At 33.1% G+C, this 19,697-nt stretch overlaps 1 protein-coding gene across 3 annotated transcripts; it reads left to right on the top strand.

Annotated features, from left to right (window-relative positions):
• The first annotated feature begins 4,524 nt into the window (after positions 1–4,524).
• LOC132733647 (acyl-coenzyme A thioesterase 1-like) lies at positions 4,525–18,072 on the top strand. Of its 3 annotated transcripts, none has more exons than XM_060720304.1 (9): positions 4,525–4,577; positions 8,065–8,704; positions 9,407–9,670; positions 10,244–10,413; positions 10,969–11,082; positions 12,674–12,759; positions 14,939–15,023; positions 16,695–16,914; positions 17,752–18,072. In XM_060720304.1, the coding sequence occupies exons 2-9, from the start codon at positions 8,491–8,493 to the stop codon at positions 17,886–17,888; spliced, it is 1,290 nt and encodes a 429-aa protein (XP_060576287.1). In that variant the 5' UTR covers positions 4,525–4,577; positions 8,065–8,490; the 3' UTR covers positions 17,889–18,072. The 3 variants fall into 3 exon arrangements, with proteins under 3 accessions (XP_060576287.1, XP_060576288.1, XP_060576289.1); XM_060720305.1 differs by lacking the exon at positions 4,525–4,577 and adding an exon at positions 4,647–4,666; XM_060720306.1 differs by lacking the exon at positions 4,525–4,577 and having other exon boundaries at positions 8,065–8,141; positions 8,342–8,704.
• Positions 18,073–19,697: the final 1,625 nt, after the last annotated feature.

Raw genomic sequence — 19,697 nt, 5'->3', positions numbered from 1 at the left:
CAAGGATTGAGATAGAGTCAAATGCTTTTCAGCGTTTGGTTACACGTTACCTTATGATCAATCTGGGGTCATTTACAGCCTCTCACAAGTCCAAAAATTTTCTTGGCGATGAGGGGGCCACTCCACCCCCCCTCCAACCCCCCCCCGAAACAGAAGGGGGCACATCCCCTTCTGGGCAACCCCCTGATGTATCTATTGGTTGGGGGCCGCGCGCCGAAAAACAGAGGTCACTTTTTTTTAACAACATTTCTCAAACAAAAACAAGTGTTTGGGGCCTAAATAAGGCATTTTTTTCATCATTTGAGACTAACAAAAAAGGGGGGGGGTGAAAAGCGTTAAAAAGGCGTGTATATGAAGTAATGGGTTAAAAGAAAACCATCTTTTAGTATTATAATCAATCCATATATATGTGCACCTCCAAGATTTTGATCTATATCTAAATTAGTCCATTTTCCTACCATAGACAGACTATCTTGATACGACGCTGACTAAAATTGGAAAACTAACGGGCATTCATTTAAAAAATACTTTAATATGTTTTTTTTTTTTTTTTTTCATTACGTTACAGTGCTGTTATATATTGCCCTAACCATATATTACTAATTGAAACCAAAGTTTTGTTTGAAGATTTAGTTATATACATTAAACAGTACTCAAATCTCTTTCAAATAGATACGTTACAATGATAAACAGATACGTTACCAGAAGTTATACAGTCCTCTACATTTATTTTTAATACAAATTTTGCAAAACCAAAAAGATATCAACATATATTTATTCCAGGAAAAAAAACAGTAAATCTTTATATGTTGCTTTCCTGTTTTTCAAACATTTTATGTTCTAGAAAACTGAACTAAATCCTTGAATTTCAAATTCCTGATTCACATTTTCAGTTTTCCAATAAAATCGAGATCAATGCATCATTTATCGGCTTACACGCTACGTTGATGCTGTTATTTTTAACATTGAAACCATTCAAACAAAACTCGAGCAAAAATCGGCGGACCAATTAGTAGTTCAAACCCAATAAATAACTTGGATTAACGTATCTGTTGGTAACGTATCTGCTTGAGTCAAAAATAGCTACCTTCCCTAAAATATAATCAGACTATATACATTGTACACATTATGTTGCCAAATAGATCAAAATATTTAATGTTTTATTATAAAGCATATTATTTGAATAATGGCATAAAGCGAGCCTACTTTAAGTGCTAACGGTAATAGTTAAATTTCTCAGTGGGACTATCATAAAGGTTAAATCGACTGTATCTGTTCCCAACTTGCGTAAAGTATTATTATCCAAATTGCTTTCATCATTGCAAAGTCGAGTTATTTTGTTCGTTTTCTAGTGATAAGCGGTATATTGTAGTCAAAATTATTTGTTGAATTTCCATGAATAATATGTTCAATAGCAAACTATTAATATGTTACAAGTTCATATTACTCTCTTACTCAGGTTTACCTTAAGCGTGGTAACGTATCTGTTCAATATATGAGGGACATGCATTTAAGCTGGTAACTTTTTTCCAAATTTCACTGTAGAAAACAATAAAAATCGTTCACTTAGCAGGACTCGGCCTCCGTAACTAAGCTATTTTGATATGTTACTCCTTAAATAGGGGGTTCGGGGGCATGCTCCCCGAGAAATTTTTTTTTTGGATAAGAGGAAGTGATATCCTGGTATTTCGTGACTATCTAGAGGCTTATTGACAACATATCTGGTGATGATTTAAAAACTCTTTTTCTTATTAAATTTAAAATATGTAAAAAGTACGTTATTATATATACCATAAAACTTTCCTAATATTTATAATTGATTTTTTTTGCAGCACAAATTTGTTATTTTGCGACTTTCAAACCGATGTTATAGCAACAACATCTCCCGTGTTCAGTATTTTAAACTAAAAAAAAAAGCAACAAACAAACAAACCAACAAACAAAATCAAAGCACAGAAGGCGCTGAATTTGGGTCTTCAGAATGTCAGAAAGGTGAAGGTTGTGAGATTATAAACCAATTTGTTTTTGTATAGTGCCACAAATGCTTTCTAGTGTTTTTCTAACTGTAGTAAATTGGCTATAAGACAAATTGCAACACTGATAGTCAATTCAATGTTTATTTGACTTAAATTTTTTTTTTAGAAAAATTGAGTTGCCTCAACTGGGATTTTGAACTCGAGACCTCACGATTCATAAGCGAGCGTGCAATCCCCTCGGCCACGGTGAAATTTTAAGTTAACGACCTGAAGAAAACCATATTATTCTAAATTAGGGTTTGTAACTCTTATTATTTCGACGCTAAACACAGATGTAAATAATCATGGAGCTTACTGTAAGCATGTATATCTATAAAGAATGAAACCATATTAGAAATCTTCGACCATTCGGGAACTACTTTGCTTGAAAATTAATGCGCGTGTTATTTGACAATCTTTACGCATTGATCTCCCCTGATTTTTTTCGGCGTTAGTGTACATATAAAGGGAAGTAACCGCTTCAAAAAAGTGGACTACTTTCGGCATTTGCAATTAACAGCATTTGGCTCTGAAATTTCGCTACCATTATTTGTTTGGTCTGACGACCCAAACAAATTTAAATAAGCGCGGTGACAAAATTTATATTCAATATTTGAAAAATACATGCTTGTGACATTTGCGAAGCAAAATATTAAAGGGACTCCACTGAGTTTTTTGACATGTCGGGACTTGGAACATTTTCCCAAGATTGATGTACAATTTGATGAAGGTCTCAGCTTATAATCTGTGTGCAAATTTTCAGTTCATTTCCTCATTCCGTTTTTCAAGAATAATCATTTTTATTGCGCAAAATGATCAGAAAATGAAAAGCGTTCCACTCAAATTAAGCTAAGAATAGCACAGAAAATCGATTTTCAATTCAATTCTTAGTATATTTCTTTGTTATCCTTTGCAGAGTTTACATTTTAAGTGTTCCACTTGATATTTTTAAGATTTTCAAACTTTATGTTATTAGACTTTATGACATCAGTGGAGTTCCTTTAAAGAACAAGTTTTATATAGTTTTAAAATTCCTATACATTTGTAAATAACACCTCTCTTGCAAGGAAAAAGAATGAAGCAGATTTTTATATGCGTTCATAACGTCGGTAAATGATACCAAATTTGCTGATGTTCAAAGTTTATTTCAGAACTCAATGACAATATGAGCTATACATAATTGCGATCTTACTTTTTTTGTCTTAGTACATTGAATATTGAAGCAGATTTTATATGGTTTTCAACATACCTTATGATCTTGCCAAATTTTTACTATATTGAAAAATAACTTTTGTATCACGAGCTTCAAAATAGCTGTAGGCCTAATATCATGTAGATTTTTTTCTAAAAGGTTAACCTCAAATAAGAAAGAATAACTTTTACAAGAACATATTTGTTTACGACACTTGCATCACATATATTCTTTATTTTTACTGTAATTCTTTAGCATAAAAAGTAAACTGCTGTAGAACTTTATACATATTAATGGCAAAGAACTGAACTGTATGCACGGTTTTATATAACCTGACAAAAGTCTATATTATGATTTATAAATATGATATATACTTGGTTTCTTTGATGGAATTAAAATGTAGTTCATCAGTTTGAAAAAGTCATGTGATCAATTATATAAACCTAAAACGTCACGTCAAATTAATGTCATTTACTAGATTCATGCATGGTACTAACTATAACTCCCTCCGCGAGTTCGAATTCTTAAATACCAACGGTCCTCTTTTTGGTCAATAAGGAATTTCCGACAATTTTAGATATGAATATAAAGGTTTTAGATGAGGAGCAAAAATGACATAAGATAAGAAAAATGAACAAAGTCTAAATAACTTGTTGAAGGAGTGAAATGAAGGAAATCGGCTAATCATACATTGTACTTCGAGCATAGGTCACTGAGAAGAGTTTGGTCGTTGTTAGTGTTAAGTGTTAAGTGGCTGATGAAAACTAAATGGAACAAACACTGATTCAGGTTCCAACATCTAGACTTGTTATTTAGCACAATTTAAACAACATCCTCAACGATTTATAGGAATCATCAATTTTATGCCCGTCTGAATTTCTCTAAGATGAGTTTTATATAAAAAAAAATTTCATTGGTACAAATTTTATTGAAAGAAAACTGAATGGTGATAGACAGTTTTAATAGGTATAGTAATATTAGCTCTACCTGAACATTTTTATAACTTTATCAAACTTGAAACAAAATACTAGATCTATATGTAAATACAAATTCAACTGGATGCTGTGGTTGTCAACAGTAGATTTTTTTTATTAATGAAAGATAAAAACTTTTTCAAAACCTATTCAAATTTTTTAAAATTTTAGGCAATAACAAGAAAGCTTGAATAAAATAATTAATGTCGGTGGAAAAATATAATTAATTAAGTAATAATTATCATGTATGCATAATGTTCGTTTCAGATGTATGTATTACCTCCCTTACTTTTATCTACACCATTTGTTTGCCAATTTACTTTTTTCCAGCTAGTTACCTCCCTTATTTTCTGTAACACCATTTAACTGTAAACAAACATGGTCCTAAGTAAACAGGTAAAACCCAACAAATTGTGCGCTTTAGGGCTTTTTATTATAGAGACGACGGTCGACGCCTGTGTAGCCTAATTAATTCGGCGTGAACGGTTCGACTCTTTTACAAACTTTTTTGTTCATACTGTCATACCGTCCAAAATTATCTCGAATACTCGATGTCTTTTTGACAAGTCTATAATTAGTTGGACTAACATCAGTGTAATATCAGTTTGTAAAGTCAGTCGGTCTTGCAGTCGAAATAATGAGATTAAAGTAAAAGCAGATTACATTTCCCAACATCAACAAATATTCCCGTTATTAATTTTTTTAAAAACATTTTTTTAACACAATTAATGGTTGATAAATGAAGATATAATTGTCAATAAAACGATAGATTCTTAAACAGGATTGGTCAGAAATATCATTGAAAGATCTGACATATGTTGACGGCTAAAAAAGCTTAAACTGTCAAGTCTAACTAATCGTAGATTAAGAGGGGACATTTTTCAGACTCATAGGTGTTGGGCGCATTGATTGGTCACACCCCCCCTCCTTACCCACTCTACATTCCGTCTATGTCTCCCAAACCATTTAAACTGCAGTATTTTTCATTTGAAATTTGTTTTAATATTTAATGTATGCTTTTAATTCAATTTCCCTCATTCACCACAAAAAAATTATACATAATTAAATTATCTGGATGAACTAAGTACTTCATTGAGATAGAATTGCATTGGCTTGTTATAGTTATGTGGCCAAGAAGTAAAAGTACCACAAAAACAACTGACTATTCCGGGATTTTTTTTGGCTTATTTTGTAGCCAATTGGTCGTATTCCCAATTGAAAATAGTATATTATTTTCCCGATCTACAGGGAAAAATTCCCAATTGAAAGTAAAAAAATAATTAAAATTGAATAACAAATTCTGAAATCATTGAAATTAAGGGCTGTTATGGTTCTTAAATGTTTGAAGATGGCATCCTAGCCAGTGATTCTTTGTATTCATTTAATCACTGCAAAATTTAAATAATGCATATATTCCCATATTTTAACAAAACATTGCTGAAATTCACAATCCCATGGGTATGGGTCATGCTGCTAAAATCCTGGAAAAAAACGCTGCTATTACTAGTTTTGGCATCCATAAACTTATGTTGCTTTTATTTTGACATTGTGCAACAGTAAACAGATCTAGCAATACTATAAAACCTGTTCGCTGAAGTCTCTTAGCTACCTATTACAGGTAATATAGTTTAAACCTTTTTTGGAGTCTTTGAAGATAACATTGTAATTAAACTTATTAATCTTTAGTCACCTGTGAGTTACATGTCACAGGGTGAGAAAAATCTGCAGCTTTTAAGGTAATAATACCTGGACAGGAACATGGGACCCTCAAATACTGTACCATGGCTCTATCTACTAAGGTATCAGGCTGCTTGTAAACACATATGTACGCTCCCCTTATAAATGAACAGTTCTAGACAGTGTTGTTTTCCCATACTTTTATATTGAATTTTATCCTTGTTTTTCTAATTGGTACAGAGAAGAAAAAGGAGAATTGACCTTGAGCTATTAACCATCACAGCCCCATATTGGGCACCAAATGTCAGTCACATGGTGTGAAAAATGTGCAATCTGAATGGGACTCTAACCATTGACCCTAGGAAAACCACACTGTGGCTCTACAGACTCAGCTGTCTGACCAGTTGTACATTCTTTCCCCTTATAAATAAATAGAGGATATTGAATGAGTGTAAGATTAATACTGAATTTATTAAACAAGTCGAATAAAATTCTATTATGCAAGGCTCTGACGAGCATAAATATTATTTTATTTAACAAGCTCAATAAATTCAGTAATGAACTTACACAAATATAATATTCTATTCATCACAAACCCCAAAATAATAACTGTTTAAGTGAAAAAGTAACAGTTTTCATTGATGCGCCAGCAGTAAAACGCTAACATTTAGCGTATCTTCATGCTATGTTTGCATAACACAAATGGTGTCCCATCAAAATATATGCACAACCATGCAATACCATTTTTACAGAGTCCCAAAAGCGGCACAGGTCTGTAATTATGTAATAAACAGCTTGAGACTGATACCATGCAGGGGAAGGGACTGAATAGTTTCTAATTTACCACAAGTATATGTATCACAAGGTATAATTATATTTACTGTAATGCTTATAGATCAAAATAATGCAATACTGAAATAGATTGTCTGAGACAACATCCTCAATTTCAATAACTTGAATGCACTTATCTATAGGTTGACTGTCCTGAATAAATTGATGACCTAGACATACAAGTTAATGTAGTGTTAAATATGGTAAACAGGTTCATTTTCTAGTATGTATAACTAATTTTTTTTATATAAACTAAAATTAAATTTATCTGCATATCATTGATAAATCTACCAAGGGTTGATACAAAAGTAAAGCTAACATTAAAATTGTGCCACTTTAAAAATTAATGAAAATTAATGAAAGGGAGCACTTGGAGAAATATATCGGTGATTTTTTAATTTTTTCAATTTTCTAAACAACCTGTGGCTTTCTGAAGGGGAAAATATAGCATGATAAATCAGAAAACGGGGGAAAACCTGAAATCAAATTTCAACAACTGATAATTTTAAAATTTTCAATTTTAATTCAATTTAACATGCATGGTATATAGCAGAGGTTATTGTATAACTTATAGGATCAATTTTCTGTCTTTCAGTCAATTAAATTTATCACCCAGCTGATTTAAGTCAACTGCTGTTAAGTCATGGTTCTAGAAAGACTGCAAAGGGCATTTCAGGAGAAAATGTACCATTTTTGGGGGAAAATACACCTATTTTTGGGCTTGACGACATAGCCTTTATTCAGCTGTAAAATGTAGGGGAAAAAATACTTTTATAATATTCAGTATTAAACTAAGTTTGTATACTGTTATTGCTGTACAGATGTCCCCTTGATATAATGAAAATAAATCAGTTGCAGTAAATTACTGGATAATACATGAAACACTCTCTAATATCATCTCTTGCCCCAATATATTTGAGCCGCGTCACGACAAAACCAACATAGTGCGATTGCGATTGCATCCGCGCAGTCTGATCAGGATCCATGCTGTTCGCTATCAGTTTCTCTACTTGTAATAGGGTTGGTAAGCGAACAGCATGGATCCTGATCAGACTGCGCAGATGCGCAGGCTGGTCTGGATCAATGTTGGTCTCAAACCCATTATGTTGGTTTTGTCATGGCTTGGCTCATTTAGGCTGAATGTGCAGTAATGTGTTGTAAAAGTAGCGAAATGTAAACAAAGTAGTATTTTGACTTACATACAAAATACAAATTAAATACAAATGTAAGTATACAAATTGCCAACAAAGCAAAAGAAGCAAAGATAGTTCATCTATACATCTATATGGCAAATGAGTATTTTTTGGAAACTGTCACAAAATAACAAAAAATTAGAGTTTTTGTGAAATGAAAATGATAGCATTTTTCTTTACAGTTGGAAGTTTGAACTGACCATCAATATTTGAGTATGTGCAGATAACCTATTGGCCATCAAGATACCCACATTATATGGTAGTGACGTTAAAATTTTAATATGCATTGAGTTTATTTTTTAGTACACCATTCAGTACTTTATTTTTATAGCTTTATATATTTATGTACTTAGCTGGATGTAGAAAATATCTTATCTTAGATATGGAATAACTTGAGTGAGTCAACATCTTCTATCTTTAATACTTGAATAATTACTATCCACCGGTAATCATTTATAGGAAGAAAAACTATCTTTATGGATGGATTTATTAACTTATCATAACAAAAAAAAGAGAGAAAAACAACAAGAAATATATGCATTTAGTGCCATATAAGATTCATTTTTGGTAAGTGCTTTGGTGACTGTACTAACAATTATTGATGTGCAATGACTCTTTCAATATTTGTTGACAACGAAGATCCTCTTGTGGACGAAGAGATAAGAATTATAGTGAAAGGTTTACAGAAGAAACAATTAGTGACAGTGAGGGCAGAGGTCAATGAGAAAGGTCAAGTGTTTGCAGGAAGTGGATGTTTTGTAGCAGACGACAATGGTTTAGTTGATGTATCTAGGCAGCCGTCCACAAATGGAACTTACAAAGGTAATACTTGGAGAGTCAATGGACTGTAATGGTTATCTTACTTCCTGTTAGATTTTATAAGATTTATTTACTAGTAAAAGCATAATTATATGTGCCAATCAAAGAAAATGTATGTATATAAATGCCTTGAACCTCTAATATGAGTGAAAAATATTTTCAACATTGAGTAGATTCAGTTTATTTTTTGACAGAAATTTACCAATCTATATCTTATGCTGGTTGACAATTTCCTATTTTTGTAAATTAGTATTTTAACCATGTTTGATGTAATGAGATGGTAAATTAATATTAAAATGCATCTACCAACATTATATTTCCTCAGTTGCTGTTAAGGAAAGCAGCAGTGTCGGACTAGAAATCTAATGATCGCTAGCCGCATGGGTTCAAACCCTGTCAGGGGCAAATCGTTGTTTCCTTGAGCAAAAAACTTAACACTCATTGCTTAGTGCTGGTTGGTTCTAGGAACGGATTCAAAAGTGTGTTGATAAGCTTATAAGTTCTTACACAATCAAATAAAAATAAATTCTGTAACCAAGGGAAGCAGCATGACTGGTTCAAAAACCATAACAAATATTTAAAACACGAAACATTTTGTTTGCCATAAAATGTGTACTTGAACTGAGATTAAACATTTGTTATTGTTTCAAATTAACAAGCTTTGATACATTTTGTCAATATATCAACTGCTTTTTCATTTCAAAGGTATTTCACCTATGGGATTGTTTTGGAGCATGCAAAGTACTCCAAATATGCCTCCTGGGCTTAGACTTATAAAAAACAATGCTGCCACACCACTTCTAACCGAACTTACAGTATTTCTTGGTCATCTTACATTCAAACAAACATACGGTGATAATATAATGCCAGTGTTGCAGAAGACAATAAAGAGATGGTACATGGGAAAAGATGTTCAGAAAATTACAGTGCAAACTGGTCGATTACGAGGCACATTGTTTCTCCCGCCTGGTAAGTACAGAATTTATTTACAAAAATGTTTCTTTTAACTTTAATGACAGAGACAAGACATACCTTTTTCCACGAATTATAAAGAAATTAGTGATTGTATAGAATTAAATCCTTAATCAAAATTATATTTTTTTTATTTATAATTTGTGAGATTTCTTAAAGTGACATGATGCTCAGTTGTTTTTTTTTAAAATACTAAATGTATTTTTTAAGTTTGACTTTTAGAAAAAAAATATTAATTCACCTGGAGCCATGCAGCTTAATAATAGGAATTTGGCTAGCTTAGTCAAATAGTGACCACATGGTGAATAATGTTTAGCCCTTTTCCTACTGGCTGCAACAAAGTCTACTCATATGACCAGTACAGACCAGGATCAGCCAGCAAATCTATGATGTCTGATTGTCGTCTGCATTGTTCACTTTTCAGTCTGTACATATTTTGAAATTTTTCCATAAAATAATGAATAGTTTTGTCAAGATTGAAAGATGGACAAGTTCATTTTAAGGTATTTATAAGTGTGGTAAATGTTTAAACTACAACATTATTGCCGTCTTTATTTCTTTTTATTACAGGTAAAGGACCTTTTCCAGGTGTAATTGACATGTTCGGTGTAGTGGGTACCTGCGTAGAATTTAGGGCGGCTCTTTTAGCTTCCAGAGGATTTGCAGCATATGCTTTACCATACTTTTTATATGATGATTTACCAAAGGATTTGAGTGAAATTGAATTTGAATATTTCATGGTACATTGTTTATCATAAAGTAACATTATGCTCATTTTTCGGTGTCAAGTTGAGCTGAGTTAGCTTTATATTTAAAAAGAGATTGACTATTATAAAGGGAATTCACCAATAACTGATAATGAAAAAAATTATATGGATAAAATATAAAACTGCCTGAAATATAATAAGACTGCCCCCTGTTATTTTTAGAAGCAAACAATGCTGATAACTTTTTGATGAAAATAATAAGAAACAGGAGACATGCTGCTTAAATTTCAAATGGCTGTAAATACATATAAATATGAGCCGCGTCACGACAAAACCAACAAAGTGTGCTTGCGACCAGCATGGATCCAGACCATACTGCGCATCCGCGCAGTCTGATCAGGATCCATGCTGTTCGCTATCAGTTTCTCTACTTGTTACAGGGTTTGTAAGCGAACAGCATGGATCAATGCTGGTCGCAAACCCATTTTGTTGGTTTTGTCGGGACGCAGCTCATATGTATTTTACCATAAATAGTTCATATTTTTTGTAATCTATGATGAAAGTTTAACCATTTATTCTATATTAAAGGAAGCAGTTGACTGGTTATCAGCCCATCCTCATGTTGATGGAGACAATATAGGTATAATTGGTGTATCCAAGGGCGGAGAATTAGCGCTGCATATGGGATATTACAGTGATAAGGTAGTTTGACATTTCATATTTCAGCATATTTGTACGAAAACTTACTCTAAATACTGTTTAAATCTTATGGAATGATATCTCTGTCCAGGACTCTCAATCTCCTTATTTAAGTGTTAATCTTCAGTACCATGCCCCTAACCAAATACTATTTAGGTGTGCATATATGTGATACAAATGTCAAGTTAGCATGATAGAAGTTTTATTGTGGCCCACTATAGGGGGGGGCGGGATGCATTTAGATTTACCCTTGTCCACCCATCTGTCCGTCTGTGCATCTGTCTCATGTTGTGTTGCATGTAGCTCAAAAGTATTTGACCTAGAGTCATGAAACTTTACAGGAATGTTAGTCAGCATGTGTAGTTGTGCACCTGGTTGTTTGCGTGTAGATTTATTCAGTATTTGTTATTGCCCTTGACTTAGTAAAAATTTGAAATTTTCAACTTGTTTCGCACGTAGCTAAAAGAGTATTTAACCTAGAGTCATTAAACTTTACAGGAGTGTTGCTTAGCATGTGAACTTGTGGGTTTGCTTGTGGATTTATACAGTATTTGTAGAGTTATTGCCCTTGACTTGGTAAAAACTGTGTATGTGTGTACCTTGAATGCTTGAGTTAGAATCAACCAACTTTACAAGAATGATGATCAACATCACTGTAAAACTGTGACTCTGGGCTTTTGCTTGTGGATTTTTTTTTCAGTTTTGTTAGAGTTATTGCCCTTGACTTAGTATAAATTTGCAATCTTCAACTTGTCATGCAAAGCTCAAAAAGTATTTGGTCTGTAGTCCTGAAAGTTTACAAGAATATTGGCCAGCATGTGTAGTTATGCACCTTGGGGTTTGCTTGTGGATATATTCAGTATTTGTAGAGTTTTTGCCCTTGACTAAGTAAAAGATTTTCAGTTTTCAACTTGTGTCGTGTGAAGCCCAAAAAATATTTGATCTGGAGTCAGTAGATGGACAGTGGAACAGTGGAGTGTGCGGGCGGCCGGGCACCCGTGTACAATGGTTCCTACAGACACATTTCTAGTTTTTTATTTCTTTTTTTTACATGACATGTACAGAACTTGTATCACCAGTAGATATCGGTTCCTGTCTTGAAGTGCCTTGAGCCACTTGCCCAGATATGATGATATTTTTGCAATAGTCATACTCTGCATTGAGCTGTGAATAGGGTTTGATTCCCGGACAGTTCAGGTCAGTTTTGTTGTGATTTTTCATGAAATCCTTTCTACGGTCATTCAGACTGTACCACTGCTCTGGCATGTATAGTAGTTATTGTTCTTTGCAAAAGTGAAGGCAATTATTACTGGTAAACTGCATGAGAGCCTGCCCTGGGGTGATGTGGAGGCTCAACTGAGCTCTGGTAAATTCAATATGACTTACTGCCGTAACGCTGAGGGAATACTACCAACTTTGCATTGTAGTCTTGTACACTTACTGTAGTAATACTAAAATGGTTACTGTTAATTTTGATGATAAGCAATTTGTATTGTGTTGGCTATCATCAGAAAAGGTTATTACCTTTTAGCTGCAACAAAGTGGCTGGAAAAATAATGGATGTCACCAATAATGTTGTTGTTATATTTTTCAGGTTAAATCTGTTGTTTCAATCAATGGTGCTCCATTTTTGTCTATTATGCCAATGAAATATAAAGGAAATTACATTGGACATTCGAGGTTTGTAAAACACATTATTTTCTTTTTGTGCCCCCACTTTAGGGGGGCAATTAGATTTACCCTTGTCCGTCCATCCGTCCGTCCTTCCGTCCGTCCGTCCGTTCTCTTGACCTAGAGTCATGAAACTTTACAGGAATGTTAATCAGCATGTGCAGTTGTGCACCTGGGTATTTTCGTCTGGGTTTATTCGGCATTTTTAGAGTTATTGCCCTTGACTTAGTAAAAATTTGCAATTTTCAACTTGTGTCGCATGTAACTCAAAAAGAATTTGACCTAGAGTCACGAAACTTTACAGGAATGTTGATCAGCATGTGTAGTTGTGCACCTAGGTATTTTCCTGTGGATTTAAATAGTATTTTTAGAGTTATTGCCCTTGACTTACTAAAATTTTGCAATTTTCAACTTATGTCGCATGCAACTCATAAAGTATTTGATCTAGAGTCATGAAACTTTACAGAAATATTGACCAGCATGTGAAGTTGTGCACCTGGGTATTTTCGTCTGGATATTTTTAGTATTTTTAGTGTTATTGCCCTTGACTTACTAAAATTTTGCAATTTTCAACTTGTGTCGCATGTAACTCAAAAAGAATTTGGCATAGAGTCATGAAACCTTACGGGAATGTTGCTCAGCATATGTAGTTGTGCACCTCGGGTTTCGCTTGTGAATTTATCCAGTATTTGTAGGTTTATTGCCCTTGACTTAGTAAAAATCGTTTCATTATGTTGTTATTTGTTCCTTGAGTGCTTGAGTTAGAAACAACCAACTGTACAGGAATAATGATCAACATCACTATGAAGCTATGCACCTGGGACTTTGCATGTGGATTTTTTTCAGTTTTGTTAGAGTTATTGCGCTTGACTTACAGTAGTATAAATTTTCAATTTTTAACTTGTTCATGCATAGCTCAAAAAGTATTTGACTTGAAATTGAAAGGCCTGAAAGTTTACAAGAATGCTGGTCAGCATGTGTACTTATGCTCCTTGGGGTTTGCTTGTGGATTTATTCAGTATTTGTAAAAGTTCTTGCCCTTTACTTGGTAAAAGATTGACAGAACAGTGGCGTGTGAGGGCACCCGTGTCCTATGGACACATTTCTAGTTTTATCTTTAATTTTATACTCTGAAAAAGATATATATATATATATATATATATTGTCAAAGCAATATAAATCGGTTTTGAGCAAAATATTATAACTGATTACAATGATCTTGATTAATGATCTATATCTTCACTATCATTGTATAAACATTGTTATTTATATAACTAATAATATTTTACATGAAGAACAGATTAAGAGAAATAGGGAACAATGTTATTATTTTTAATATTACTAGGACTTATTTGATGAGTTAATATGTTAGTTGATGGTATGATATGTTTGTTGTCCTTTGGTCATAGTTGTCCACAATTTCTCAAACAACATCTCCCCAAAAAAACTACTTATTGGATTTCCACGAAACTTCAACAAAAAATTTCACTAATTGTTCCTGTCTTGTACACAAGTAGGTCATACAAGCTTAAAAAGACTTAAAAATAAAAACTTTTATAAACTTCTCATCAGAAAGTACAATGCCTAGAGCATCATCTATTAGATTTCTACAAATATCTATATGAAATATAAGGCAAAAAATTGTCACTTAGTTTACATAGTAAAACACATTTTAGTCTTTCTATTTTTAAGTCATAGAAATGTTGCATGTAGCAATGCCAAGATGTCCTTTATAAAAGGTGTATAATTGACATTCCAGCTAAGATATCATACATGTTTGAAGTTTTATGTGTAGACTACCTATTCACTCTGGACAACCTAGAACTTCACCTTTTGTTCTGCTTTTAATTTGATTAAGAACTGTAACATGTAATTGTGAAGTTACCGCCCTTTGTAAATTTTACCTGATTGTTTATCTTTGTGGTGTCAGTTATTAACTATACACATTATTCTACAACTATAACTTGTGTACCTTCATATCAATATTGAGCTGTGCACATTATTTTCAGACTTCTTTGACTTTGTCATTTATCTTGTCCAAACAATTTACTTATATTTAGATATAAATCATTAAAGTATACCTTCCTGACAAAGTGGCATGTGGGGATATAATATTGTCTATTACTGTGGCAATTATAGTTTATATTACGTTTAATTTGTTGAAACTTTCAATTTATATTTTTACAAGATTTGATGCTGATGATTACACAGTAACTGATGAAGGGATCTCAGCTTTGAACACTATGGACTGTGAAATAGAAAATTACTTACCGGTAAGTTTATTTACTCGGAACTTGTCATACCAAGAACTTGTCATAAAATTTTTTAAATAAATAAACTGGTCTCGAATTGAGTGCTCATGAGATTCTTGTCACACAATTCATCATCTAAGAAAATACGGACAAGGTAAACAAAGGCCGATGATAGTGAAATTTGTAAAACAACAACCAACCAAGATCCAGGTTTTCAAACATGCAAAACAACTGTGCCAATCATCAATTTATTATATCAGTGACCTCACTTAGATCAAACAAGAGGTGCTGTCAGCTTTGTGATTAAAAGTTTATTTACAACAAAACTACAGTGCAGAATAAGATATCTTTTTATGCACCTGAAATGAGGCATACCGATAGAGGATATTGAATGAGTTTGGCTTCAATACTGAATTTATTGAATGAGTTGAATCAAATTTTATTGTGAGAGATTCTGGTTAGCATTGCATTGTTTTATTCAAAGAGTTCAATAAATTCAGTAATGAAGCTACATGAATATAATATTCTATTTATCGCATACCCAAAATAAAGTCTGTTACAAGTGAACAGAATAATTTTTCATTGATGGGCATACAATGTAACGGCCTAACACTTTACACTGTATTTGTATATTAACACACATCATGTCAAGTCAAAATATATGCAGGGGTATGTGATCAATATAGTTACTGAACCTTCAATTTATTTACCTTATATCTGAAAGTTGAACTTTTCGAAAGTTCAGTAGACTAGTGGTGAAAAGTGATTCTTCCTTTGCAGCCAGTGCAGATCCAGATTAGCTGGCACATTTGTGTCGCTCGATTATGGTCTACACTGGTCTACACTTTACGCTCATCATTCAGTGTAAATTTTAAAATTTTCCCTGGAAATAATGAATGGTTTTTTGTCAGATTGATTGAAAGATGGACAAATCCATGTAAGATATTAAACACAGAAACGGTTTTTTCTTGTTCACTTTAAATCACATAAACATTTATTATTGCTCTCTTTGTACTTTGCAGTAAAGTAATTTTGAACGTTAGCATCCAATGATAAATTTTTTTTATATAAACATGTTTAAGAACTAAATAGTATTTAGGAAATGTTAAAGATATAAGGAAACTTATGAAATAGGCAGATGAAGAAATAAAGACAAACAGCAATGCATTGTGCTATGAAACTTCAGTGATCAGTTAAAGAATAATGCCTAGAACATGACTACATGTGTTTCTTACTTATATAGGACAAAAGCCCTCCCATCCACAAATGACAAGGCAAAAAAAGCCCTCCCGTGAAAATGACTTGGCAGACAAAGCCCTCCTGTGAAAATAACAGGGCGGACAAAAGCCCTCCCATAAAAAAATACATGTATGGCATTTTCACTGGAGGGCTTTTTATCCTTTTGTCCCCCCTGTCATTTTCAGGAGATGGCTTTTGTCCGCAATATCATTTATGGATGGGAAGGCTTTTGCCTGGGAGGGCTTTTTTATGTTTCTTGCTTCTTACAAATCTCAAAAGATGTTACAATTTAATAAGTTATTCTGTTTTCTATTTGTACTTGCATAGTTAATTTTATTTTAACAACCCAATATTGTAATGTTATTTATATATTTCAGTTAATCTGTACTTATATTTGCTAAAATTTAAGTTTAAGTTAAATCTAAGTTAAGTTTACATCATTTTGAGTTTTAGATTTGGGAGAAAGATGTACATGTGCTCCTTATAGGGGGTCAGGACGATTTAGCATTAAAGACAAAATTTTTACCTAATACATATGACTGCTATCCAGCAGACAGGAAACATTTGTGTGAGTTACGAATGTACCCCGGTGCCGGTCACCTGATAGAGCCGCCGTACGCTCCACTATCTAGGACAACTATGAAACATAGCAGAGGAGTTGGTGGAGATTATGGTTTGTATTATATCCCATTTTATTTTAAAGGCCCATTATGCCTCAGAATTGTTATCATTTTTATTTCTTAAAAACTGTTTATTTTTGGTATCTTGTTACAGTTTCCAAAAAATACACATTTGCTATATACATGAACTGTCTTTTGCTCCTGATTCCAAGTATTGTCATAAAGCAATGACAAAACTTGACTTTTGATAATACAAGCATTAACTTGCAGTATATTATCCTTCTTATTTTGTTTAACATACATTATTGATGTTGTACAGTTCCTTTGTTCATGTCTTGTGGTGTGATTTGAGCCACGCCATACACAAAACCAACATAATGGGTTTGCCACCAGCATGGATCCAGACCAGCCTGGGCATCCGGGCAGTCTGATTAGGATCCATGCTGTTCGCTTACAAACCATATAACAAGTAGAGAAACTGATAACGAACAGTATGGATCCTGATCAGACTGCGCAGATGCGCAGGCTGGTCTGGATCCATGCTGGTCGCAAACGCATTATGTTGGTTTTGTCGTGACGCGGCTCAAATAGACTTTTTTGAACTTTCATTTGGGGGATATCAAGATAAAAAAATTCCCTCCCTGTAGACCCAAAGCATAAAAAAAATAAAATTAAAAGAAAGAATAAATAAAATAAAAATATTTTTTATATAAAATAAAAAAAATAAGATAAGATAAAAAAAAGATAAGTTTGAAGTTTGTCAACCAGCAGTACAGAGCATAGTCCGATTGCACAAGTATTACAATAATTTCTCGTTCATTTAGACTGAACTGCTTGAATTGGAATGGAAAAAAAAACAACAAAACATTGTTGGATATTTTTATTTTCAGGCAAACACATTTTACTTTGGGGAGGGGAAACAGTTGCTCATGCACATGCCCAAGAAGATTCATGGAAACGAATCCTTAATTTCTTTAGCACTACACTGTCCAAAAAAGACCATGGTACAGCCAACAGCAAATTGTGATGAAACGCTAATGTCTAAGGGAAAGAACTGTGATAGCATGTTTTATATAAGGTTGATATTTATTATCCCCCTTAGGTTGATTTATATTTGCTGCTGATTACGGACATTTACCAAATATTTTACAAAAGAAATGATATTGTGAGAAATTTGAGAAGTTATTCTGAAGTAAAAATGCTGAAAATGATGATATTGTTTTCATTTGAAAAGAAAATGAGTAGATTTTAAAATTGAATGGTTTTGTTATGAATTAATAGGACCAGAATTGTTTGGTATCATTTATGTACAATTATTGTTGCTACCTGGACAAATTATTGACATTGCTTATGCCTATTTCAAAGAATGAGTTTAAGTACATAATTTTACTTATCTCCCCACCTCTTATTCCACATTTCCGGCATATCGTATCTTCTACCATTGCCACAATATTAGTGTTGCATATTTCTTGATTTAATTGATTATATATAGGAATTCTCTTTCTTATATTTTCTCTACTTGAAGTAATTTTGTTTAAGATTTGTAATTGCATTTATTTTCTTTCATTTGTATTGATACCCTATTACAATGTAGTACTTTCAGTGACTTAGATAACAAATATATTTATATTTGGCTCTTTGGAATTTTGAAATTTGTAATTGGGTAACCGGTTGTATTGAAATTTGATTAATTGTTTTCACATTTAATAGCATCTTTCTGCTGCTGTCTTTTTACTAAAAGGAGTTAAGCTTAAGAAAATATGTGTGTGTAAAAAGCAGTCATATTCATAGGCCCTGGGCCAGTGTGAAATTTGCGTTGAAGATGTGCTAAATTGACCTCTTTACACACCAATCTTCCTAATATACTATATTCCAATTAAAAATTCCAATTTCAAAAACAGTCCATAATATGCTATATAGTTATAGACAAGGTCAGTAACGAGCGCGTAACGCTATGGGACGTCTCTCGGCAAACTTGTGGAACATTAGAAAACTGCATTTTACAAATATTAGCGCTTGTACAAACGTTTCTACGCTCCAGACATTTAAAGTATTGAATATGCAATTGATTTACCCTACAAATCAAGTTGAATTTCCACTTATGGTTGCACAACGCCGATTTGTTTCGTTTTTTCTACTTTTCGTTCGCTTTCACCGACATATTGCCGAAAAAGGGGGAAAACTCCGTACAACCGTCACTATCCGGGCTCGGTAGGTATTAAACTACTATATTGTCATCGCTAATCGCGGGTTCGTCTGCATTAAACGCGCCAAATTATGATTTAGAGTGAAACATTAATAAACCAAAAATGTCAGCGATTGAGTGGTAAGTAAATTATTTTCTTACAGCTTGTTATGTCAATATAACTTTATTTACTTATTGTTGGTACGGTTTTTTCAAACTCGGACTATTTTGAACCTGATGACAGTTTTCCGTCACTTACCGTACAAGGGGCAAAGACGAAGGATTAGGGGTTATAATTACTATAAATATTCTTTATTAAAATTTGCAATATGTGATATATGATAACTCGACTACGACATTTCCTAATCCCTTCGAAAACATGTTACGCAACTCCATAGACAGGCAATCAAATGCATTATAGAAGACGCGGACTTCGAACGGTTCGCGCACTTATATAGGAGAGTGTAAGGAGTAGATAGATATGTTTATATAACGCATGTATTAAAAAACTGAAAAACAATTACATGTAAGTAATAATTATTATATATCCCCTCAGTTCTAAGTGCTATTTCCTTTTTTATTTATTATTTCCAGTTTTATTTTGGGAGCTGGTCATTTTGTAACCTGTCCATTTACTGATCTCACCACACT

This window comes from Ruditapes philippinarum, unplaced genomic scaffold, assembly GCF_026571515.1.
Source record: "Ruditapes philippinarum isolate M1 unplaced genomic scaffold, ASM2657151v2 ctg4899_1_1_1_1, whole genome shotgun sequence".
Taxonomy (NCBI): domain Eukaryota; kingdom Metazoa; phylum Mollusca; class Bivalvia; order Venerida; family Veneridae; genus Ruditapes; species Ruditapes philippinarum.
Note: the sequence above shows the minus strand (reverse complement) of the source record. Positions and strands in the feature narration are given on the sequence as shown.